The sequence below is a fragment of the Thamnophis sirtalis genome, unplaced genomic scaffold, assembly GCF_051295495.1.
Source record: "Thamnophis sirtalis isolate CommonGarterSnake01/CBP01778 unplaced genomic scaffold, rThaSir2_p1.2 scaffold_6, whole genome shotgun sequence".
Lineage (NCBI taxonomy): Eukaryota > Metazoa > Chordata > Lepidosauria > Squamata > Natricidae > Thamnophis > Thamnophis sirtalis.
Window position 1 is genome coordinate 70,391,050 of NW_028261386.1, and position 25,770 is coordinate 70,416,819.

At 36.8% G+C, this 25,770-nt stretch overlaps 1 protein-coding gene across 1 annotated transcript; it reads right to left on the minus strand.

Annotated features, from left to right (window-relative positions):
• Positions 1–453: 453 nt before the first annotated feature.
• ABCB10 (ATP binding cassette subfamily B member 10) lies at positions 454–25,508 on the minus strand. The gene is made up of 13 exons (XM_014059824.2): positions 24,774–25,508; positions 22,016–22,216; positions 18,392–18,594; positions 15,835–15,969; positions 14,681–14,827; positions 13,192–13,327; positions 12,497–12,592; positions 10,516–10,725; positions 9,944–10,023; positions 9,533–9,713; positions 4,550–4,593; positions 3,818–3,852; positions 454–2,844 (listed from the first exon to the last, which is right to left on the minus strand). Exons 1-13 carry the CDS (start codon positions 25,129–25,131, stop codon positions 2,592–2,594), a joined length of 2,079 nt encoding a protein of 692 aa, XP_013915299.1. The 5' UTR covers positions 25,132–25,508; the 3' UTR covers positions 454–2,591.
• Positions 25,509–25,770: the final 262 nt, after the last annotated feature.

Sequence of the window (25,770 nt, forward strand, 5' to 3'; positions counted from 1 at the left end):
CTCAGAATTCATGCAGGCCATAAAGTTAGGCAACAAAAGGAAATCACAATGCAAAATTATTTCCCATCTCACCAAATTTGTTACTATTGATCCAATTAGGAAGTGTTGTCGTCATTATCATTCTGTTCATATAGCTTTTCTTTAGCATATTAATTATGTATAAAAGAATATCTGACATGTCCTCACGAATTACTTTTACTTTTTAACAAAGACCATGGAAAAATATTGTACTTTCATCATTTACATTAGCAACTTTTCCACAACTGCCTACAATGAGACAAATGGGATTAAATGAAAGATAGCATTTTATGCAAGAATGATGCTTTATTTATTCTTTGTTTAAAAAGGAAAAGGTATGCCTGATTATAGTTGAAAAAGTAAAAAGAATATCTGAAACTGAGAAAACCTAAGGATAAAAAGGATATGAATGGAAAAATGTCATATATACTGGTAGTTTATTAATGCGTTTTATTGTTATACAAAATATTACTCACAAGAACTATGGAACAAAGAGTAGAAAAAATGCTCTTTATATCAAAATTAGATAACCTTGTTTTAGACTGCATTACTAAATACATTATCACACTGCAATCCCCCAGGAAGCAGGAATTAACAATGGTAGATAATTGGTTCTTTGCAGGACTAAAAAACTATTTTGGTTCTGGTCAGCTGCAAAATACCTCCTATATTAAATGACAATAAGACAATGAGATTTAAAAAAAAACTACAGAGCAGTAAGCATGATGCCAAAATAGCCTCCATGGCCAATTGAATGGAACCTAAATCATTACAGTGCCAACTTTATGTGTCACTAAACTGGAGGGGCCAATGATAATGAAATTTGTTAGTGAAGAAAAAATCCAGGAGTTTTTCTACAGTATTTGAAGTTAACATGAAAATAATTGTGAATTTCTTCAAAGTAATTGATCATTCTGATCAGCACCATGATTTGTGAAAATTGTGAAAAGTTTTGTTTATATACCAACATTCCAATATTTTGTTCTAATCAATAGTTTTATATTTATGGGGTCCTTGATGCTGTCTGATCTTGGTTGTTTGTTGCAAAGAAAAATCTGGGGGAGCTTGGGGACACCTTTTGGGCATTCAGTAGACATGAGTTGTAATTTCTAATCTAATATGAATTCAATTTATGGTGTATGTGCATTTAGAACTTTGTCATCTTTCCCCTTCTTTCAGTATGATTCATGACTTTATTTAGAAAATGTAACTATGACATCAATCCTTGATTAATCAATTTAGAGACAAGTCATAAGACAGTTATATAGATAGTACTGTATGCCACTATGTGAACCAAATGTAAAGGGGAAGTATGGGAATACATTCCTTGCAGTTAATATTCTTTGAAAACTTATAAATAACCTTATCGTATGTTCCATTTTATACATTTATCAGTTCATTCTAAGTTCAACTCAATGGGTGTTAACTGGTGGCACTTTAAGTAAAACTATCACATTGTGGCTTAAACACATGCCACTTCCCACTTTTTCTTTCTTTTTACTCATGGTTAGCTGAATACTGTAATTGTTTGAAAGTGTAATATTGATGATCCTTTCCCTCCATCTGTGCATACAATGGGAAACAGTTTCTGTATGGGTAAACTAACGTAACACTGATTTTTAGTATTCCACTTCTATATTGCAGAGTTGTAGTCAAAATAGCACTATTTATATATCAGTAAACTGGCTAGAGAACAACAGACTAACCAGGTTTGCCAGTAATTAAAGCATCCTTTTTGTTTACCCTTAAAAGGGGAGACTCCTCAAAGAAAATAGTTTTCTGTACTACAAAATAGTGATCATTATTAAAAAAAATGTAAAGGGAAAATGGAATAGAGCGGTTTGAAAGACAAAACATATATCAAGACATATATCAAGATACCGTCAGCAAAATATAATTTGCTGGATAAGTTATTTCTTGATACACAATCGGGAACATAAATATTGTAACAGAAGGGATGTGATATAATTTGCTTTGACTAATAATATTCTTTACATTAATATTCTTTATATTACATTAACATGACATTTTTTGTATTTGTGAATCCAGTTTGTCATCTTAATAATGATAAAATAATTAAAATCATAATGATTTAAAAGGAAGACAAAGTATGAAAAGACACTTGGCGTGAAAATAAAGTAGCTGATAATTCAAAATAGACTGCCAAATCGTAAAGTTAAAATCTGCAAGCACTCGTGATATATACATTAATCTAGGGATCAGCACTATATTCCCACATAGATCCTTTACAAAAACTTCACAAACTTCTTAAGTTTCTTTGATTGGGAAGGAGGTAACCAGGTTATACAATGGCACCTGGGTCTGGAAAGTATATCTATCCCTGTATTAATCACATAGCAACTGTAGAATCTTAAAACAATTCACTCTTGGATTGCACCACAATATAATTACTTAAATGCTTTGAATAAAAAGCTTAAGATAATAAATTTTTGCAAATATCTGAAGTACATTGAAAAATATATACAACACATTGAAACATAATTTAAATTCTTGGAAATAGTACCCTTCCCTAGTTAGACCTTTTCATTCTTTTTTTAAAAAAAGGATATTTTTCAATTAGATGCAAAATGTTCAATATTTTGAATAAAAGACTGTTTTTTCATTAATTTGCTGAAAAGTCCATTTGGGTTTGCAAGCAGTGTTTCATGCTTTCCACACTCAACTATTCTGCCTTGGTCCAGAACTGCAACAGAATTAGCATTCTGAATGGTGGAGAGTCGATGAGCAATAATAAGAACAGTTCTGCCTTCCATCAGCCGGTCTAATGCTTCCTGGACAAGATACTCATTTTCTGCATCTAAAGCACTAATTAATGAATAGAATGGGGAAAAAAGGTTATTCTTTCCATCTTAGTGCAGAGACTTTATTAGAGCATAACTGTCTATACAACTTTTTTCATTTCATTTTCATTTAAAATTGTTTTTAAGTGAAATCCTGGTGTCAGGATTTTTAAACAAAGCAATTATTTAAATTTTTGAGAGATTTGCTTTCAACGAAGAGAGCCCAATATTTCACAGATGATGCCCCCAAAACTGAGTTAAAACATTCTCATTTTTAATCTGCAATTTAAATGCCTCATTATAGCAGTATTATAGAAGTATTATAGAATCATGAAATAGGAATGACTTAAGAAAGCATGGCAGTGCTAGCATACTGTGTTGTACAGGTACTCCTTGTCTTACCATATATTTAGTGAACCGTTCAAAGTTACATCACCATTAGAGTATCCCAATGGTCACGGTGATCAAAATTTGGATGCTTGGCAACTGGCTTATATTAATGACAGCTGCAGTGAGAGCAATCAACCAATGGAGCAGCTTGCATTCAGAAGTATTATATGTATGCACAATTTCAAATTCATGAAAGACATTTGGAACAGCATTATGTCTGCTTGCCAGGAACTCTGGCAGGATGTTCTGACATGGAAGAACATAGCGGCTCTGGGACAGATTCTTATCAATAAAATCATGGCCCCAGGAGGCATGGCTAGTCACAAAACACCATTTATTGCACAGCAAACCTATGAAGCTGTTCACATTTCCTCTGGTATCTACGATACTATCCCTCCTGTTTAAAAGAAGGGCAGAATCTGAACAATGAGAGAAAAAATGGAAACCACAAAAGAATATTCCACACTGAGGAAAATATGTGCAATGTTTTGTCACGAAATCAATAGTAAAGATACCAGAAAGTCTTGTGGGATCGAATATTAATTGAGTAAGAAACAATTTCAATGTTGCCCAAGCTACACATAATTTCCCTATTTTTTGTTATTTACCTTGTTGCTTCATCAAGAAGAAGAATTTTGGGATTCTAAAAATAGAACAAATATAAAAGTGTTGAGATTAGAACTTTATTTTATGAATTATTTTAAAAAAGAAACACCAGTTTTATTAGAAATTTTAATAGGCATGAAAAGATGTTTTCTCTAAAGCAATACTAATAAATTCCTGAAATATTTTATCACAAAATACAAGAGGGAGAAGGAGGGAGGGAGAGAGAGAGAGAAAGAAAATTAAACTAGAAAAAATGTTTTCTTTTCAAAGCCTTTTTCTATCATGTAAAAAGTTAGTCAAACTTTAGTAACTATAAGACATTAAAAAAGACTGCATTTTAAAAATAACCTGCAAATTTCACTACTATTACGTAGCCAACCACCCCACTTAAAGTACAATAAATGTCTAAAAATCCTTTAAAATCCTGATCAAAACCATTGTCTTCTTAGGGTTAATGAAAACCTATGGTTTTGAAATCTAGCTGTTATAGAAAAACCTATAGAATAAGGTTCAATAATTACAAGATGTTTTACTACTGTTCAAAAAAGGCAATGTAATGAGAGCACAGTAATAGCAGACTATTAAAATATGCATAATAAACAGTATACTGAAAGAATGTATGAGAACTATTATAAAATGCAATGAGTGTGTGAGAGTTCCTATTCCTCTCAATTCAAATAATATTTTCCTTGCTCCTTTTCTCTCTTTAAAGGCATAGAAGAAAAAAGACTTACCTTCAGAAGAGCTCTAGCAATTGCAATTCGCTGCTTCTGTCCACCTTTACATAAAAAAGTAATATAAATATTGCATGCATTTTATATATACTTTTTTTTAAGTACTCTGCCAATGTACCAGTAGGTTAGTTTTTTATTTTCTTTCACCTGTGGAAAATCTGACTTAAATGGAGAAAATGATTACTGCACTGCAGTTTGACAATAAGATTATTTTAAGCAGTTTAATAAAGTTCAAGAGATGACATTAAAATCATTACAACCAAGTGCAGTTCTAGAAAAAGGTGTCTTAGACCAGTGTTTCTCAACCTCAGCAGCTTTAAGATGTGTAGATTCCCAGAATGCTGGGCAGAGGATTTTGAGGAGCTGAAGTTCACACATCTTAAAGTAGCTGAGGTTGAGAAACACTGCTCTAGATGCTGACAGAATAGTGTTTGTAAATAGAATATAATTCTTCCTTTCTTCTTCTCCATCTCCCACAACTACACTGACCACATTTTCTTGGGAGGAAAAAGTAACACAAACCTAAAAAGGGGGCATATCTGAAAAAGGTTGATAAGGATATTTTTTAACGTTTATGACTAGGCTTTACAAAGAAAAATTCAGGAGCAAAATCAAGGGAAACTTTACCAGAATGCCTACTGTAATAAAAATATCTAAAATCAAACAGTATCTTCTTTTAAAAAGACAACTCAATTTCAACATTTTTCAACTAACTGAAAAACTGCAATTTGCACAGTAAAAATTAAATGAGCAAAATAAAGGACAAAGTTTTTGAAAAACAAATAAATCTAAAGGACAATTTTCTAAAATGCAGATAATCCTCAACTTCTGAAACAAGTGAGCCCAAATTTTCTGTTGCTAAGTGACTTTTGCCCCAGTTTAGGACCTTTCTTTTGCAACAGTTGTTAAATAAATCACTGCAGTTGTCAAGTTAGTAGTGCAGATGTTAGGGTTAGGGTGAATCTGGCTTCCCCATTGACTTTGCTTGTCAGAAGGTCGCAAAAAGTGATCACATGATTCCAGGACACTTTAACTGTCATAAGTATGAGTCAGTTGCCAAGTGTCTGAATTTTGATTGTATGACCGTGGAGATGCTGCAATGCTCCTAAGTGTGAAAAACAGTCATAAGTCACTTTTTTCAGTACCATTGTAACTTTGTACGGTCATTAAATGAATTGTTTTAAGTCGAGGACTATCCAACCCTACCCTAACCCCTGGAATCTCCTAGGAAGGTCAGAAGGTGTTTTAGAACAGGTTTTTTTTTTAAAAAAATTAAATTTTATTTACAAACATGTAAAATACACACACACGAAACTTAGACGTATACTACATTTACACAATACAATACGAACAGGAGCTTCCTGTTCTTTCTAATAGCAATTGCCAATCATATCACTCACCTTATATTGTTTCCCCTTCTATTATATTTCATTTGCATTTCACCATTCTTAACCTGCTTATCTTACTTGCTATATTGGTTGATTACCTCTAGTAAATTTAAACCACTTTGATACATATATATGTGTTAATTCTCCTTAACTACTATTTTTGGGCTTTGTTGTCTTCCTTCATTGATCCTTGTTTCTTTCCTCCATCCACCTATACCATTTATCCCATATCTGGTAGTATTCTGTTTCTTCTTTTCCCTGGATTTCTTTTGTTAATTTGTCCATTTCAGCAGAGTCCATAACCTTACTTAATATTTCATCTTCGCTTGGAATTAATTTGTTTTTCCATTTCTAGGCAAAGGCAATCCCCGCCACTGTAATTATATAATATTAAATACTGAATTTCTTTTTTATAATTCAGTGTCATTATTCCTAATAAAAAAACTTCAGGTTTTCATTCTATTTTAACACCTGTTATTACCTCTAGCCACTTTTTGAACCCTTTTCCAAATTTTTTTAGCCTCCTCACAGGTCCACCATAAGTAGTAGTATGTTCCATGTATTGATTCACATTTCCAGCATTTTGGGGAGGTATTTGTTGAGTTTTTAGCTAACCTTGTTGGTGCCAGGTACCATCTGTAAAACATTTTGTACTGGTTTTCCTTGTATGCAACTGATAGTGTCATTTTTAAGTTTGTTCCCCCAAATGTTTCCCATTTTCCAATTCAATATTATAGCCAAAGTTCTGTGCCAATTTTATCATTTGTTCTTTCACGATTTCTTCTTCCATTTTATGCTTCAGGAGAAATTTATATATTCTCCTTATCATCTTTCTATCTGAGCTGTGAATTATTGTATCCAATTCGTGTGGTTCTGTTTCGATGTCATATATTTTAGTATTATTATTGTGTTTAGTTTTGATTTGCAAGTAGGTTAGCCAGTCAACTTTCATGATTTGTTCTGCCAATTCTTTAATTGTTTTTAAATTTCCCTGTCTGTCAATTATGTCTCTGTATCTTAGCATTTTATTCATATCTATAAAATTTGGATGGATCATCCTTTCTGTCGGTGTTAGCCAATTCGGGATTTTCACATAGTGGATTTTTTTTGATTTTGAGCCAGTTTCACAATAACGCTCTTCTAATTAAATGTTTTTGAAAGTATTTGTGAGTTTTATTTTTATCATCCCATAGGAATGTATGCCAACCTGCTTGCAGATCATGGCCTTCTAAGGTCAAAATTCTTTTATTCTTTAGCTTTCTCCAATCTTTCACCCATGTTATTGTTACTGCTAATGTGTATAATTCCCAATTTGGTAATGCTAAACCTCCTCTCTCCTTGCTATCTTGCATTGACTTTAATTTAATCCTCGCTTTTCGTCCTTGCCAAATGAACTTAGCGGTTATTTTGTTTAATTCTTGAAAGAAAGTTTTACCCGGGTTAATACGTGCGGCTTGCAACAAGAGTAAGATTCTTGGTAAAGTATTCATTTTGACTGTGGCTATACGTCCCATTAGTGATAGCTGACTATTTTCGCAGCTTTCTAAAGCTTTCTTTATTTGTGTCACTAGTTTATTATAATTATCGTCCTTAATTGTGGAACATTTTGCTGACACCCAGATCCCCAAGTATTTCACTTTCTTAGTTATTTGCATTCTAGTTGCTAATTCTAGTTCCTCTTCTTGCTTTTTTGTCATATTCTTGGTTATCATTTTTGTTTTACCTTTATTGATTTTTAATCCTGCCACTTCGCTATATTCTTCTAATTTTTTAATTAATTTCAGGCTGGATTCTAATGGATCCTCTAGAACAAATACTAAGTCATCGGCATAGGCTTGGGCCTTATATTCTTCATTTTTGAGTCTCAAACCTTTTATTCCCTGAAATTCCTAATTTCATTTAATAAAATTTCCAGGGTTAATATAAACAGCAAAGGAGAGAGGTGGCATCCCTGTCTGACTCCCTTTTTTATTTCGATCTTCTCTGTTTGTTCTCCGTTCATCAGAACTTTGGCTGTCTGACTGTTATAAAGTTTTTTTTATCATTTTTGTAAATATTCCTCTGAATTTCATCCTGTCTAATAGTGTTATTATAAATTTCCAAATTACAATGTTGAATGGTTTTTGTGCATCAAGGAAAACCAGTACCATTTGTTTTTCTGGATGCGCCTCGTAATATTCTATTATGTCTAGGATGACTCTTATATTATTTTTAATGTGTCTGTGAGGTAAAAATACGTTTTGGTCTGGGTCTATTTGTTCATTTAAAACCTGTTTGATACTTCCTGCCATAATTGCTGCAAATATTTTATATTCGGAATTTAGTAATGAAATTGGTCTATAGTTTTGAATTTCTTGTAGATTGGTTTCTTCTTTCAGGATTAACGATATTATTGCTTCCGTCCATGATTCAGGCATTTTGGCTTTTCCTAAATCTTTGTTAAACAGTTCCACTCCTAGTTCTTCCAATATTATTTTATTATAGTTGTATAGCTCCAACGGTATTCCATCTGGTCCTGGGGTTTTATTATTTTTCTGATTTTTCATAATTCCACTTCGACTAACCTTATTGGCCTGTTTATTGCCTCCCTTTGTTGATTTCCTCCATACTATCTTACGCATATAGTTTTGCGAAGTATTTATGAATAATATGCTTCTTTTCTTCCGCTTTGTATTGAATTCTTACCTCATCATCTTTTAATTGGTATATCATCCTTTTTTCTTTCATTCTTCAATCTGTATGCCAGCCATTGTCCAGGTTTGTTGGCTTGTTCAAAGTAATTTTGTCTGGCTGCTTCAATTTTCTGTGCTAATTCCTTTTGAGTTATTAAGTTGATCTTATGTTTTATCATCTCTCTTTTTTCTTTTTTAGTTTAATTCTTTGGGTCTTTCTGTAGTTCAGCTTCCATAAGTTCTTTTTGCATACATTCTTGTTGCTCTTTTTGTTTTCTAGTTTTTCTCGCAATGTAGGCAATTGTGAGGCCTCTTGTGTATGCTTTCAGAGTGTCCCAGAGATTTTGAATTGAAGTGTCTTCTTTTTTATTTATTCTAAAAAATAGTTTTAATTCTTTCTCCAGCATTTGAGTGTATTCTATTTCATTTACAATATTTGAGTTCATCATCCATCTTTTTTTTCTTCTTTGACCTTTCCATCTTAATTTTATTGGATTATGATCTGCCCACTCATTTTCTTCTATTTCAATTTCGTCTAGATTACATAGACCACATGAAATCCAGGCCATATCAATTCTTGATAGGGACTGGTGAGGGTTCGAATAAAAGGTATATTGCTGTCTTGTTTTGTGCCTTTCTTTCCAAATATCATGTAGTTTATATTCCATTGCCATCTCAAAAAAGGATTTGGGTAATGTGTTTTTTTTTCTTTTTTTCTTTTTGCTTTCATAGCCCATTTTTTTAATCCACTATTGCATTATAATCCCCAATTAAGCAAATATTTTCATATTCTAATTCATTTATTTTGTTGTGTAATTTGTCTTGTAGCAAAATGAAATGCATAGCAGAATGAGACAGGGAAAGGTAATTCCTTCTAGAACAGCCGTAAATTACAAAAATATTTTTAAATGACATAGTCTTACCAGAGAGAAGAACACCTTTTTCTCCAACTAAAGTGTGAAATCCTTTTGGAAAATTTTGGATAAAATTAGAAGCGTTTGCAATTTTGGCAACTCTCTCAATTTCTGCAGGTGTTACTGTGGATGGATCCTCTGCGCCATAGGCTATATTTTCAGCAATAGAGCACGAGAACAGAGTGGGTTCCTAGTGTATGAAAAAGCATAAGGAATATGGCAACACAGGTACACAAATGCCCAGATGAGATTATAAATGAAATAAGTAATATGTGACCATAGAGATTAAAGGGAACAGTATGGTTGCTTTAAAGGGGCATGAGGCAAATTCAAAAGCTGGAGGGGCAAAAAAAGTCCTCTGACATTATTAAAGAAATTAGGATCAGCAAATACTGTAAGAAAACTTTTCTCCTTTTTTACCTGACTTACTGTTCCGATATTAGTCCTGAACCATAGTGGGTTTAGCTGACGGATGTCAACCCCATCAACAGTAATATTTCCTTCAAGAAATTAAGAGTATATTGTTAGATAATACGTTAGACAATGACGGTGAAGAGATTAAGCAAGTTCTCAGCAAGAACTGATTTCACCTTGCATAGAATAAGTGATTTCTAGAGACATCTCTCTCTCTCTTTAATATAAGAAATTATGATTCCAGCACATTCATGTCAAATCCTACCTGAATAGAGACAGGCAGTTTATATTTACATTGCCTGAAATATTGTCTTAACTTTCTAACTTTTTAACTTTTTTAAAAAAATACAAGTTGAGTGAGATATGAATTTGTTGTATATATTGCTCCTATTTCAGTAATGGAAAGGCTTGTTATAAAATGGCAATGATGCATTTTATCTCAACTTCCTTGTAAATAGTCTTCCAACCGATTCTACAAAGGTCATACTTCTCCATGAGCAAATTGTGTTTTGATCTTTAATCAGAAGTATACCCAGTAACAGATGTTCAAACATATTCACACAAACATATGTAACTACCTGACAGTGGATCATAAAGCCTCAGGAGAAGAGATACAACCGTTGATTTGCCAGATCCACTTGGGCCTACTAGGGCCATGACAGAACCTGCAGGCATGCTGAGAGAAAAGTCTTCAAAAATCAATGTTTCTGGACGTGTTGGATATGCAAACTTGACACTTTTGAACTCAAGAGCACCTCTGAAATCATCCTGGCTTAATACTGTTCCCTCTAAATAGACATGAAATCCAAAAATTAAAGTAACATCAATAACATATTCAAACATGTTTTAGTAAAGACATATCCAATTATTTGCACTGAAAATTTACTAAAAGAAAACAAATATGATCAATATGATACTTTACTAAGATTCTATAAACTAGGGTTACTTGAATCTGTGTTAGGAATATAATCTAACGGTTGGGTTGGCAATATATAATCATGTAACAATGCTATACCTGTTTCTTTAAATCATACTGTAAAATGTGATTGGTTGCTGTTTCCTCAATGGGCCATAAGAGGGAGCAAGAATGACTGTTAGCTCTGTTTGTTAGATGCTGGGCTGATCTGATCTGAGTGTTTTTGGAAGCTGGCTGTTAGAAAGTGCCGTGAGCTATTGTAAGTTTTGCAACTGCTAGCAAACTTTGAATACCAGACTGTTTGTATGATTATGGACTATGTTATTTGGATTATCCCTTAACTGAAAGACATTGATGACTGACTGTCTTATCTGTGTATGACTTGGACTGTTTGATGGACTCTGATACCTCTATTTCCACAAAAGTAAAAGCCTATTTAAACTGCAGTGTCTCTGTATGCTGGTTTGTGTGTTCTCCAACACAACTCTCACAACGCTTCTCTGAACATACTCGCTCTCCCAACGGGGAGCTTACGTAACAATCTGGACATTCTGAAAATTGAGTCATCAAATAATTTGGGCTTGTGTGCTTACAGAGCAAAGCATGAATTCCAGCTGTTGATACATTCAGGAAATGAAACAACTCCTCCTCTGGTGCTTCATAGCCCAATGTTTCTAAGACCTGCTGGTTATAGTAGATTTGGGCCCAAAGATATTCTTACTTCACCCCAGAATTGATAATATACAGGTAGTCCTTGACTCACAACCACAATTGAGCCCAAAATTTCTGTTGCTAAATGAGACATGTGAGTTTTGATCCATTTTACGACCTTTCTTGCCACCGTTTTTTAAGTGAGTCACTGCAGTTGTTTAGTTAGTAGCACCATTGTTACTGGCTTCCCCATTGACTTTGATCATCAGAAGATCACAAAATGTGATCATGTGTCTCCGGGACACTGCAACCGTCACAAATATGAATCAGTTGCTAAGCATCTGAATTTTGATTACATAATGATGGGGATGCTGCAACAGTGTCAAGTGTGAAAAACAGTCATGAAACAGTCACACTTCAATTTCATTTCAAATTGTCATAGGTGTGGTTCTTTTATAGTGTTTTACCACATTCCACAAGTCACAGGCAGATAAGTTATTGGAGGGTAGGGTGGGAAAACACACACACACACACACACACACACAATATATATATATATTCCCACTCCACTCTCCAATAACTACAATAAGATAAGCCTTAAGAGGGCTGCGGGGTCTGTAGCCAGTAACATAATGACATTGTAGTTATTTTCATCTTATAAGAAGGATTTTTAAGGAGAGAAATGCACTAACCATAAGGCATCTATTTTGAACACCATAAGATGTGAAAAGTAGTTTAAGGAAGTTTCAAAATTTTAACAGTTTAAAAGGATGCACATAAAACCTGCACCATAATCAATTTATGCATTGTATTTTGCGGCATCAAATGAGTAAGTCCATTCTTTAGGATCATTTATGACATTAAATTTGGGTTTTCCTTACATTCTTTAGTAGAATAACTTCTAATTTATGAACATGTTCATTTTTTGTGATATTGCATGATGTATCGATATTTTACCATCTTAAACAACTGCAAAATATTAAGAACATTACCGTTAAAAGGAAGTTGTGGCTTTCGATCAATAAGCTCCCACAGGCGCCCTCCGGCACCCAAACCTTTCATTAAGTCAGTATAAAAAGAGCTTAATCCTAAAAAAGAAAGAAAAATACCCCTATTGTTATACATGTTCAAAAACAGGTATTGCATGTTTGTTAAACAGGTTCTGCCAATCAGTGTACAAACAGCTAGAATGAAATAGCCAGCTAGTACAGCTAAATTTGCTTAATTTCCCTTTCTTTTTAATAAAGAAGATCCATAAGATGGCAGGCAGAACTTTTCTGAATAGATTATCTCTCACATTCATCAGAGTTGGAATTTGTTAACCATTCAAAAGGTTAGGTCAGTGTTTCTCAATCGTGGCAACTTTAAGATTCCCCAGCATCTATCTGGGGAATTCTGGGAGTTGAAATCCACACATCTTAATGTTGCCAAGGTTGAGAAACACTGGACTGGATGAATGCTCTTGCTGACCCCTGACTCCTCTAGGACCTGAAGAATTGTTTAGTTAGTTTGGTGCAACAAAAACTGTTCTGTAAAGAGAGGTTAACATAGGGTAGACAAGCTAGCAATTTTGGGAAATGTACTCCATACATCTGCAGGAAGGCAAATTGGAGATGGCCGATCTTTTGCCTTCTGATCTGATATCTTGTCTATTTGTTTTAAAAATTTACTTTTAAGAAAATATTACCTCTAATGCTTATGCCAACCCAGAAAGCATACATTAAGAAAGAAGACAGTTCACCAATAGTCAAATGGGCACCACCCATCAGTAATCCTCCTTTGTAGAGAACAAAAAGCACAATCAAATTGCCTGATAACCCCGTCTGTAAAGAAAGGAAAGGGAAAAGTACTGATTGCAGGATTTTAATGTAATTCTTTAAATTTATGGATGAATATTACAAGAGAGGGAAGAACAGGCACCCCTCATCCACTTTGGCCTAAAATAAAATCAAGAGATCTATTGTAATAGTACTCTTAGTATTTAGAATCCCATAATCAAAAACACCAATCCTTTAATACAGATTATTTTGGAGATTTTTGGGCACTTCTATATGACTAGCATTTTCAACATCTGATCCACAGTACCCTATGTTTTGAAAAAAAATGTTCCTTTATACAAACAGTAACAACCACAAGGGCATTAATTTGGTGGGAAAGTGGCAGTTTTCTGACTCAAACATGTTAACAGGTGACAATGACAATTTGGGGAAGTACAGTGAGGCTTTATTCAAGGCAAGGGGTTTACAGATGAGAGACTTTCTTCTGCTTTCCAGGCCACATAAAAATGAATATTTATTTTGAACTTATTGATTTAGAGAAAATATATGAGAAACTCAATAGGTTTAAATTCTGAAATGCTATGTAAATATGGAGATGAAGTTTGGAATTCAGTAAAAGTGATCTTTAACGCTCCAGGTAAGACCCTGGATAACTATGAGTTCTACTCCTACTTTAGGCATGAATCTAGCCCAGATGTCTCTTTGTTTGCTCAACGCATTTGTAGCTGAAAATATAAGGAATGCTTGTGGAAATGGAAAAAGTATGCTTGTCAAGAGCATGAACATATGTATATTTTTGTGCACAGGCAATGCTGGTTGATTAAAAAAAAGTAACATGATGAATAATAAATAGGTTAGGAGGAAGGGAAAGTCTAAAAAAGTTATGATTAAAAAGAGACAGGTCAGAACTTTGGAGGACAAAAGGCAACATATGAAGTGGTCTACAAATGTGGTAGAAGGTAGATGATGTTTTGCAAAAGTAGACAGTTATGGAGAGGTACAGTGAAAAATGTTCATATAAATTAATTTCAGTTCCATTTACTTTTCTGCTTAATTTTTTTTAAACATTTGATTATTATTTTTTTGCCTTAGCATTTCTTGCTTCCCCCAACCCCCTGCTCTCTGCAAAACTCTATGAGGGAGATGGGCAGTTCAAAAATGTGGTAAATAAAACAATAAAATAAATAACGTTATCTAAAAATGGAGTGGCTTCATGAAAATATATTTATAAGCCAGTACTTATAAATAATTTCTGTAATCCTATTTAGTATATTAGTTTATTGATGGTCATGATAAAAGAATATGCAATTACATCTATATCAAAATAACAATTTAATTGTTCAAGGAAACACTTATCAGAAATACACAGATGATTCCTCACCTTCTTCATATACTTACTGCTCCAAAGAATCCTGCTCGAGCTATTGCTTCCTTTTTGGCCAGATGTAGCACATACTGAATCTTGTTGTCATATTTTTCCATTTCAGTTAACTCATGCGCAAAAGCTCGAACTGTTCTTAAATTTCCAATCCTTTCTTCTGCTAACTGTAGTAAACAAAATGTAAGAATTAACACATTTCCCATAAGCCTACCTAGATTGTTCTCACTGCATGTTATTAAACTAACAGTGGGTCTTTTCTGCTATACCATTTACATAGATGCCTAGATGCATTTATCACCCTGTAATACAACATATAAGACTAGGGAAGAGTGAATTACCCAATATCAGTGCTGGCGAACCTATGGCATGCATGCCAGAAGTGGCACGCAGAGCCATCTCTCTGGACACACCAGCCATCGCCTGTTGCTCTTCAGGGTTCCGGTGTGCCATCTTGCTGGCCAGCTGGTCTTTGCACGTGCATATGCGCCATAAACCAGACCAGATGACCAGCGCACATGAGCACGTCGGAAACTGGAAGCTTAGCCTTCCGGTGCATGTGCCGGGAAACGTGCTCCCACACGTGCTTGCCAGGGAGCTGCTCCTCTGGTTTTTGGTTCTCCCCCACCCTGCATGTGTGCACACTCCCATTTTGGCACTTGATGCTGAAAAAGTTCACCAACACTGCCTTATATCCAGACTGTCAATTTTATTATGTCCATTCACAAACCGATATTAAAACTACTTCCATAATGAGCTATTTCTTTTTAATCAGCCAAAATTAAGACACTTTAAAATTATTTTATCTAAGACTATGCATTTCTAAATAAATTTGACAGTATATTATAAGAAAGAGAAAGGTAAAATCCTTTTAAAAGGATAGCCTAATTTGAATCATTGTGTTAATGAGATCAGATCAATTCACACTGAATTTCCCAAAGAACAATCCCGAAAGCACAAATTCTTCAAGCATTTTGAGTTATAAGATAGTTTTGAGATGTGATTGTACGAAAAAGGATAGTTCAAATTGGGAAATTACAAGGATAGCTATGTGGAAATGACTTCAATCAGATTTCTAGTGGGAACTTGTGGGGGATATGAATGAAAAGATAAAAGGTCCAGAGGAGTTCAGCACTATCTTTCAACATTCTCATTTGAACAACTAAGAAACTACCTGTGTAGCTTCTGCAAGGGAATCCTGTGTCATTCTAGCCAGTTTCCGTAAATACGTTCCATAAAGCACAGCTATGACAGCCAGGGATGGTACGACAGTCAGGACGAATGTAGCAAGTTTGGGAGACACAAAAAACTAGAAGCAAAAAAGCAGTGGTTAATTTTTAAATGCAGTTTATAAGAGGCTTTGCTAGATCGATAAATCAAATGTTTCAGCTAGTCTTCTGTTAACAAGGGCAATTGGGACCAGGATTTTGGTTGTTTCTGAATGCTGTTGTTAAGCAAACCTGCATCATTGTTAAGTCAGGATGACATGTGATCACCTTTTTTGACCTCATGTTAGCTTCCCCATGGACTTCACCTATAGGAAGTTGGCAAAGAAGGTTGCAAATGGTGACCATATGACAATGTTGTAATTGTGATGTTGGGGCCAAATGTCCAGGTTGTGAACACATGACTAAGGGGGCTGCAATGATGGAGGATCAGTTGTAAATACCACTCATTTAGCATTGTCACAAGCTCAAATGGTTGCTCAATGAGTGATTGGTAAACAAGGTTCACATGTATAGGTAGTCCTCCTCTCTTAACTACCAGTCACTTAGAGGCCATTTGAAGTTATGACAGATTTAAAAACAGTTGCTTAAAACCTACCCTTGAAGTTGTAAGTGCTGCATACATACCCCCAAGCCATAAATTGTAGTGTTTTTACTAGTTTCTGGTGGGTTTTCTGCCAGTATGCAGCAACAAAAAATACCCATTCAGGATAATGGTTTTGCTTAACAACCGTGTAGTTCATTTAATGACCACATGATTTGCTTAGCGACAACAATGAGTTGCTTTACAACTGTCATAAAAATGGTTGTAAAATCAAATCAGGTGACCTGCTTAACGAGCACAACTTACAAATTGCATGCTCAGTTGTGATTATAAGTGAGCAAATTATTATCTGTATGTAAAGTTGGGCTGTTTTATTTCAATTTTTTGGCATTTAAAAAAAAAAGTAATGTGCTAGTTATTGAATTCAGTACTGTAGTTGTGTTCAATAATTGGTGAAATATTTATTTGAAGTTATGCCATAACTATTATGAGTAATAACAACTATTATTTAGAGGTGGTATTCAGCCATTTCTGACAGGTTCTGGAGAATCAGTAGCGGAAATTTTGAATAGTTCGGAGAACCGGAAAATAGGTTGGCCCCACCCCCACTGCCTCCCAGCTGATCTTCTTTTGATGCCCTGAACAGGAGAACGGAGCTGGAAAGCAGGTTAGTGGGGTGGGGAGGAAATGGAGATTTTGCAGTAACCTTCTCCTGCCACTCTCACAAAGCCACCCAACCCCACCAAGCCATGCCCACAGAACCTATAGTAAAAAAAAATGAATCCCACCACTGGGACACAGCTTTCAATATCAGTTCCAGTCACTTTCATAATACAATCTCATCCATGCTACAGGATACAACTGCGTTATGACTCAAAGTAGAAGGAAGAGAGACTGACATGATACAATGAATAGGTTTTTTTTAGCTTTTCTCATTTATATCTTACGACCTCTCCACCATTGTTCATATAAAGCAAAACACTTGGGAGGTTTTTTTTACTGCTAAATATAAAAAGCATATTTAGAGAGAACAGGTTTAATCTAGTAGTTAAGGTACCAGGTTAGAAACTGTGAATTCTAGTCCTGCCTTAGGCATGAAAGCCAGCTGGGTGACTTAGGGCCAGTCACTCTCTTTCTCTCTCAACTCACAACATCAAACTTGGGCAACGAGCTAGTCAGTCAATTGCTGTTGCAACTAATGAAGCAACACTTGGTTGATATGAAAAATCAGTTGTGGGAAAACCCTAGGAAGAAAAACAAATAAAATAAAAAGCACACTTGGGAGTCAAAAGCCTCTAGATATTCATATGTAATGTAACATTTTGGTCTATTATAGTGCTATTGATGGGAAGTTGCAATTGCATGATTTTTCTTTATTATGGATATTATTAATCTGTGTTATAAATTGAATGCTGTAGCTTCTGTCCATTGAGCTACCTTTTCTTTCCTAACGTAATTAAATATAGTTCTATTATCTGTACTACATAACAACCTAGTTCAAGATATGCACTTAAAACCACATTGTGTTTGGTTGAGTAATATCATTGTAGCTGGTAAATCATGATATATGGCAAAGTGATATTCAGTTATGGTATTTATTTTTCTTTTTTCTGTGAATTATAGTATGAATGAGACATGCATTCCCTAATTCCCTAGCAATATCACAGCAAGGTAGATGTGACTGAAAAAAGAAAGACTGGTCCATAGTCATCCAGTGAGCTCGAAATAGGGTCTTCCCTGGTCCAACTCCAACCTTCTAATCACCACTATAGTGGATTAGATATTTTTCGACAAAGCATTGTTAAAATAGCTCCTCAATGCAATGTGCAGACCTAGTTATTTAATTTCTCATCTATTCTAATACAGTAAATCTATGAAGATGGATGGTGGGAGTGGGGAAACGGTGTTATACCAAAGGATCTGCAAAAAATGGAAGGAGAACAATGCAAACACATACATACCATCATCCCAACAGCAGCTGAAGCCTGTCCTGCAGCTCTTAACCCATCCGAAAGGTTTTCAGTTACTGAACGGCCCAAGAGAGCTGTGTCTGAAGACAAGCGATTAAGCAGCTCTCCAGTGCTGGTTTTGTCGAAAAAAGCTACTTCTTGCTTCAAGAGAGAAGAAAATATTGTTGCTCTTAGACGGTTCACAATTCTTTGCCCTAAAAAGTCAAGAAGTATGGCAATTTATAGACAGGATTTTAATAGCCAAAAGCCAACATGGGTTTGTCAAAAACAGATCATAAGGCTAACCTTATTGCATTTTTTGACAAAGTGACAAAATTAGTGGACCAGAGGAATGCCGTTGATATAGTTTACGGTACTTGGACTTCAGTAAGGCATTTGATAAGGTAGACCATAACCTAGTACTAGATAAAGTAGAAGAATGTGGGTTAGACAGCATCACCACCAGATGGATTCGTAACTGGCTGACCAACCGCACTCAACGTGTAGCTCAATGGAACTACATCTACATGGAGGAAAGTATGTGGTGGAGTACCCCAAGGCTCTGTTTTAGGCCCAGTACTCTTCAACATCTTCATCAAAGATTTGGATGAGGGAATAAATGGGGAACTCATCAAATTTGCAGATGACACCAAGTTGGCAGGAATAGCTAACATTCCAGAAGATCGGCTTAAGATACAGAAAAATCTTGACAAACTTGAACATTGGGCACTATCTAATAAAATGAAATTCAATGGTGAAAAGAGTAAGGTTCTATATTTAGACAAGAAAAACAAAATGCACAGGTACAGTATAGGTGGTATCTTGCTCAATAGTAGTAACTGTGAGAGGGATCTTGGACAACCATTTAAATATGAGCCAGCAGTGTGCAGCAGCTGCCAAAAAAGCCAACACAGTTCTAGGCTACATAAAGAGGGATAGAATCAAGATCACGTGAAGTGTTAATACCACTTTATAATGCCTTGGTAAGGCAACACTTGGAATATTGCATTCAGTGTTTTGGTCGCCATGATGTAGAAAAGATGTGGAGACTCTAGAAAGAGTGCAGAGAAGAGCAACAAAGATGATTAGGGGACTGGAGACGAAAACATATCAAGAACAGTTGCAGGAACTAGGTATGTCTAGTTTAATGAAAAGAAGGACTAGGGGAGACATGATAGCAGTGTTCCAATATCTCAGGGGTTGCCACAAAGAAGAGGGAATCAAACTATTCTCCAAGGCACCTGAGTATAGAACAAGAAGCAATGGGTGGAAACTAATCAAGGAGAGAAGCAACTTAGAACTGAGAAGAAATTTCCTGACAGTTAGAACAATCAGTGGAACAGCTTGCCTCCAGAAGTGGTGAATGCCCCAACATTGGAAGTCTTTAAGAAGATGTTGGATAGCCATTTGTCTGAAACAGTATAGGGTTTCCTGCCTAGGCAGGGGGTTAGACTTGAAAACCTCCAAGGTCCCTTCCAACTCTGCTATTGTAAGATTGTAAAAATCCTTAACATTATGAGCATTCACCAAAGTTATTTGTGATATTCCAAGCTCTCTACCACTTTTACTCTGATGTCCTCCCCTGTCTCACCTATATACACCTGTCCCAATTGTGGGTGATAGTATACAAGCATACTTTTCCAACTGCCTAAGCAGGATTTCACATTGGATGTGTGCCAACTACCTGAAACCAAATATGGATAAGATTATTGCATTCTACCTTGATCATTTCATCCAGGGGCAGGATTCTACTGATTCGGGTGAACTGGTAGCTCCGACTATCAGCTGGGAGCGAACTAGTTCGCTCTGCCTTTCACTGGATCCACCTGCCCGCTCCTGTGCTATACTCACCTATATCCCCCTTTTTGAAGCCCGCGTCTCAGCTGTTTTCCTTCTGCGGAAGGTGATTTCTCTGTAAAGAGCGCACGCATGCACAGAGTGCATCAGACGCATCAGGCATGTGTGCGCACGAAGCAAAGCGGTTGTTAAACCAGTAGAATCATACCCCTGATCTTATCCCTCTCCTTCCTGTTGCTTAGTTTGAATTTCAAGACTTGTTGCAGATCTCTCCAGCCGTGAGGAATCTAGGAATCATAATTTAATGACCTTTCATATGGGCAGAGCTGATTATTTCAAAGATCTGCTGATGGATCACATCCATTTGTGTTTGACCAATTCTCCAGCTAGGGTCATTTTACTCTACTACATCTAGAGTAGCCACATCATGGTGAAGATATTTTCTTCATCAGTTCCAGTTCTGTGGAATAGTCTCTCACCTATTATGTGAATATGTTTGGAAGCAGATCACCCAAAGTTTAAAAAGCAGTAAAAATGCTTTTTTATGGGGCCCTGTGAAACAGATTTAAAATAAATGAATTATTACTTATTACCATATTTTTCAAACTATAAGATGCACCGGAGTATAAGATGCACCAAAATTTTGAAGAGATAAATTAAAAAAAAAGTTTTTGCACTCCGCAGGCCTCCCAAACCCTCTGCACGGCTCGTCTTTTGCAAAAAACAGGGCATTCATAGGCTCTGGAAGGCTTGTAGAATGGGGGTGGGGAGGGGAACCGAGCAAAAAATGGTGTGTTTTTCGCTCGTTTTTTCCCCTCCCCAGCTCCCAGGAGCACTTTGCAGGCTTTCCCTCTGCATGTCCATTTTTGTGAAGGGGGCAGGGTTTCGGGAGGACAAAAATGCTACATTCAGTGTATAAGACACTCAGATTTTCACCCCCTTTTTGGGGGATAAAGGTGCATTTTATACTCTGAAAAATATAGTAACTATATTGAGGTGGTATTATATGCTATGTACTTTCAGTACAAAGCTCTTTATTTTACAATATCATATCCTTAATTGTAATGTACTTCGTTCCAACTGTAATTTTATTCTATGTCTATATTACGCTCACTTATAATCTCATAATCAATAAAACAATAGTTACCACTATTATACTGTAACTAGATCCTATTTCTCAGCACTAAGGAAAGAAATGTGTTGTTGGGTCCTTGGTGCTCTATGAGCTTCGTAGTTTTCTTGCAGACATTTCATTACCAAACTAGGTAATATCGTCAGTGCTAGATGCTACCTAGTTTGGTAATGAAACATCTGCAAGAAAACAGCCAAGCTCAGAAAGCACCATGGATTCCACAGTTCAATCCTGAGCTACAAATATTCTGTTGGTAAGAAATGTGTTGAACAGAAAGGCAGAAAGGGAGAGAGCTATATGCATATATGAAATACTGGATCAAAAATAAATATTGGTTACAAACACAAAAGAAATAAGATGTTCTGTGCATCTTGGTAATAATTTATAGGACATGATTTTGTGGCAGAAAAGGGCATTTCAAATTGAGAAGCCCAGTTTGTTCATTTTTTTCTGCTTGTTCCATAGAAATGGTGCTGTATTATTTATTTATTTTTTGGTTTCAATAGCACAATTTCTATCATTGGAAAAAAAAATATAGGTCACATGGGGATTGCAGGTTACAAATGACTCACCCTTGATCTGATAAAGCAGCAGCCTGACCATCTACTGGCAAGAAGCTCTTGCTGTATCTGGCTCTGTACTTTGAATATCTTATTTATCAATGGCCTATATAGTTCACAAAATGATGTAATTTTACACACAATTACCTGAAATCTGCATGAGGTAGACACGTATTCCATTGGCAGCAGCACCAAGCAAAAATATTCCAGTTAATAAGGCACAAAGCGTGGATAGGTTCTCTGCAAGTTCGCCAGTTTGATTTGTGTAAACGACATCAATAACTTTCCCCAAGAAAAAAGGGGCAGACATAGTGATGACACTGGAAACAGCCAAAAATCCAACAGCAGCTGGGTAGGAGGGATGGGAACAAACATATTATCTTTTTAGAAATTATTCCAAGTTTTACATTAAAATTTAATAAAATATTTAAGCTCTTTATAGAAACAATTCAAAGAAATATTTTTAATGTTTACATTATTCTAGTGTATTAACCTGAAAATTGTGAATGTAAGCCTTATTGGCTTTTTGAATTAAACACAAGGTATTTTATAAACTCCTGCTTGTCAATTTAGCATAATCCCAGGTGTGGCTGTGTGAAGGACTGCATCTTAAATATTAATAAATATGGCATATTACCAAAATCCAATGCATCAGATACATAGAACAAAACTCCACTTTAGCGATTTAGTTCACATAAACTTAGTTTACACAATAAGCCACGATGACTGGCTTTACATGGATGAAAGTCATAAACCACAATTTACAAAGCTTAATGACTCAACTGACACTATGGTAAATGAAAATCAAACAAGCCACACTATAAGGTAAAGGTTCCCCTCGCACATATGTGCTAGGTGTGTTAATATGGCTTCCAAAACTGACACACAACTCTAGGGGGCGGTGCTCATCTCCATTTCAAAGCTGAAGAGCCAGCACTGTCCGAAGATGTCTCCATGTCCATGTGGTCAGCATGACTAAATGCCGAAGACACACGGAACGTTGTTACCTTCCCACCAAAGGTGGTTCCGATTTTTCTACTTGCATTTTTACATGCTTTCAAACTGCTAGGTTGACAGAAGCTGGGACAAGTAACGGGAGAATTGCTGAACCGCCAACCTTTCTGATCGACAAGCTAAGCATCTTAGCCACTGAGCCACCGTGTCCCTTCACATTATACCTTACCATTGTTTGTACCCTAGGTCATTATTTTAAGGAACCTGGTGTAACAACTTGAAATAACATCAAATCAAATCCCACTTTTGTAAAACCTCCAGTATCACCTGTAAATTATATAAGGGATCATTTTACAATCCCATATATGTAAACTAGTTTATGAATGCTACTTAATTTCTATTTAAATTTATTTACATTTACATAAATTTAAATTGTTCACATTAAACTTTTATTATGTTCAATTTACCCTGCTGCAGTACTGCTACAAAAGTGAAATACTCTATGAGCTAAATCCCCATGCATTATTCTTTTTTATGCAAGATCTTGAATCTTGAACTATGTATGGATTCAAGTTTCAACGCATTCTTAATGCAGCAATTGATTTGAACAGTTTCACCACAAGCTCAAATAAAAAACTTTTGCGGTACAGCTGTGGGTATTATGTAATTTGATTTTGCAATATGGCATAGTATCTTTAGTAATACACTTAAGAAAACTAAACATTATTGTAATGACTGATGTACAGGCATTATATCAAATCAGCAGGAGATTTAGTCAAAAGTCCCAAGAAATACAAGGCAAGACTGGCAATTTGGATATCTAATAGCTTGTGATAATGGCATTGATTTGTGCCAACATAGGGCACAAGTTAACAGTGGAGAAATGGTTTGAGCTTTAGTTTACTCCAAAACTCCAACTCTGGATTTGCAAAAATGGGATTCAAAACCTAGCGAGACCCATTTCTTCTGGTGCACCATGTGAGTATACCCTGAGTGAGGTAGAGAATTAGTAATTCGTATAGCTATCGCTTATTGTTATTACTGTAGTATTTATTAAATTATTTTCATATAAATGTTTGGGGGGTCAATGAACAATCTGAAACTTCATGTGCTGATAAGTGGAAGAGTTTGGGGATATATATATACAGTATTGTAGTGTGCAAATGGAAGGAAATTGCAAATCTGATGCAGATATGGTGGGGGCAGGAATAAAACAGAATAAATAACAGAGTTGGAAGGGACTTTTTTATTTTTATTTATTTAGTTTGTCACTCATGTACAAGGTAACAGGAATAAGAACAAACATGAATAAGAACACAGGAAATGGATACAAATATATGGGGACAGTAGGACAAAGACATTAGGCAAGTTGGTGCCCTTATGCACACACTTTGGTCTTTGTAGATCTTCTAGTTCAACATGCAGGGATTTTGTGAGATCACAGACATGGGCTCGACATCCATGTAGATATTGAGTAGAACCTCTTTAGGATCAAAGAACTTGGAACTGAGATCTACCATCACTCTCCTCTCAGAGGCAGAGTGAGCAAAGGAGCCTAATGGAGATTCCAGGTCATGGTTGTCCTAAAGGTGCTTTTTCGAGAAGCAACAGTTGTCTAGTTTCCTCTTGAAAAAGCAGCTTTGGGACGAGCAAAGGAGTCAAGAGCAGTGCGGGGGCATCCCCACCCGTGGACATTGGTTTGAGCCCACGCTGGAGTGGAGCGAAGGACAGGGAGACGGCTGGAAGGGAACAAGGAAACAGTAGCCAGCAGCGGCAGCCTTTCCCTTGCTACCTGCGGGAACCTTTCACGAGTTCCCGGGGAGGGGAGAGGTACATTGCAGGAGTAAAATCAACCCACCCGACCACCGGCCCGCGCCAGAGGGCTTCGCGCTTTGCAACCCGGGAGCTGCAGCCGAGGAGGAGGCGAAACCCGGCAGGGGAGGAGATTTACCTGACAGTTTCCAGCGCTCTGGATAAGCCAGCGCCAAAAGCCTCTTAGAGTCCGAGACGGCGCGCTCGTCGGGCCCTGCCGGTGGGGACTGCTCGGTTCCCTGAGGGTCTCTCGGCTTTTTCCCCGCGGATTCGGCGGCCGCCGCCGCTGCCCAGGAGGAGGCGGAGCGGGAAAGGAGCGGCACTCGGCGAAGAGTGCCTGGGGCCAAAGCGGCGACCTCGCACCTCTCCGCGGTCCATGCCGCGCTCCCGGGGGCCGCCGGGTGGAAGAGAAGCCGAGGCCATGAGGAGCACCGCAGGCTCTGCTGCCGCCGCCACAGCCGCACCACCAAAGGAAGGCGGAGAGCCAAGCCCGCCATTGAGCCCGCGGCGATTCCTTCTCTCTGGCCGAGCGGGCAGAGGGCGGCCCCTCACGGGCTGGGTCGTCTCGGCCCCATGAAGCGCGGCCCAGCCCTCACTGCTGCCCGCAGATAAGGCTCCTGCCGAGGCTTCCTCCTCCCTTTACAACCGGCTGCCAGCGACCCTGGGCCGGGGCTCGGAAACCGGCGGCGCCCTCTGCTGTTCCGGCTCTCGCCGAGCGTTCAGCCAAGACCAGCAAGCCGTAAACCGCGGTTTGTGCACCACTGTGGCCGAGTTGGTGCGGCGTGTTGAGTGCAAGCCGCCCCGACCTTATTTAACCAGTTTTATTACGTAGTAAGAATCGAAGCCGGCTCGAATTCTTCAGGCTTTTATAGGCCTGTCCGCTCAATTGGCTCGGCACCAGCATGGAACTGGAGTTCGCTTGCCTTTTTTTAGGAAGTTTTATTTCACGGGCTAGCCCGTGCCTGTCTCTCCAAGATCCTGCTTAGCTTTTGGCCTCAACCTCTTAATGAAATATCGCTTCCGTATTTGAAACTTTTCCTTCCTAGGCTGCAAAGTGCTAAATTGAATTGTATAGCGCCATCTTCCAACTAGAAAAAAAGAGTGGCAGTCCATCTTCCGGCCGTTCTTTTGACTCT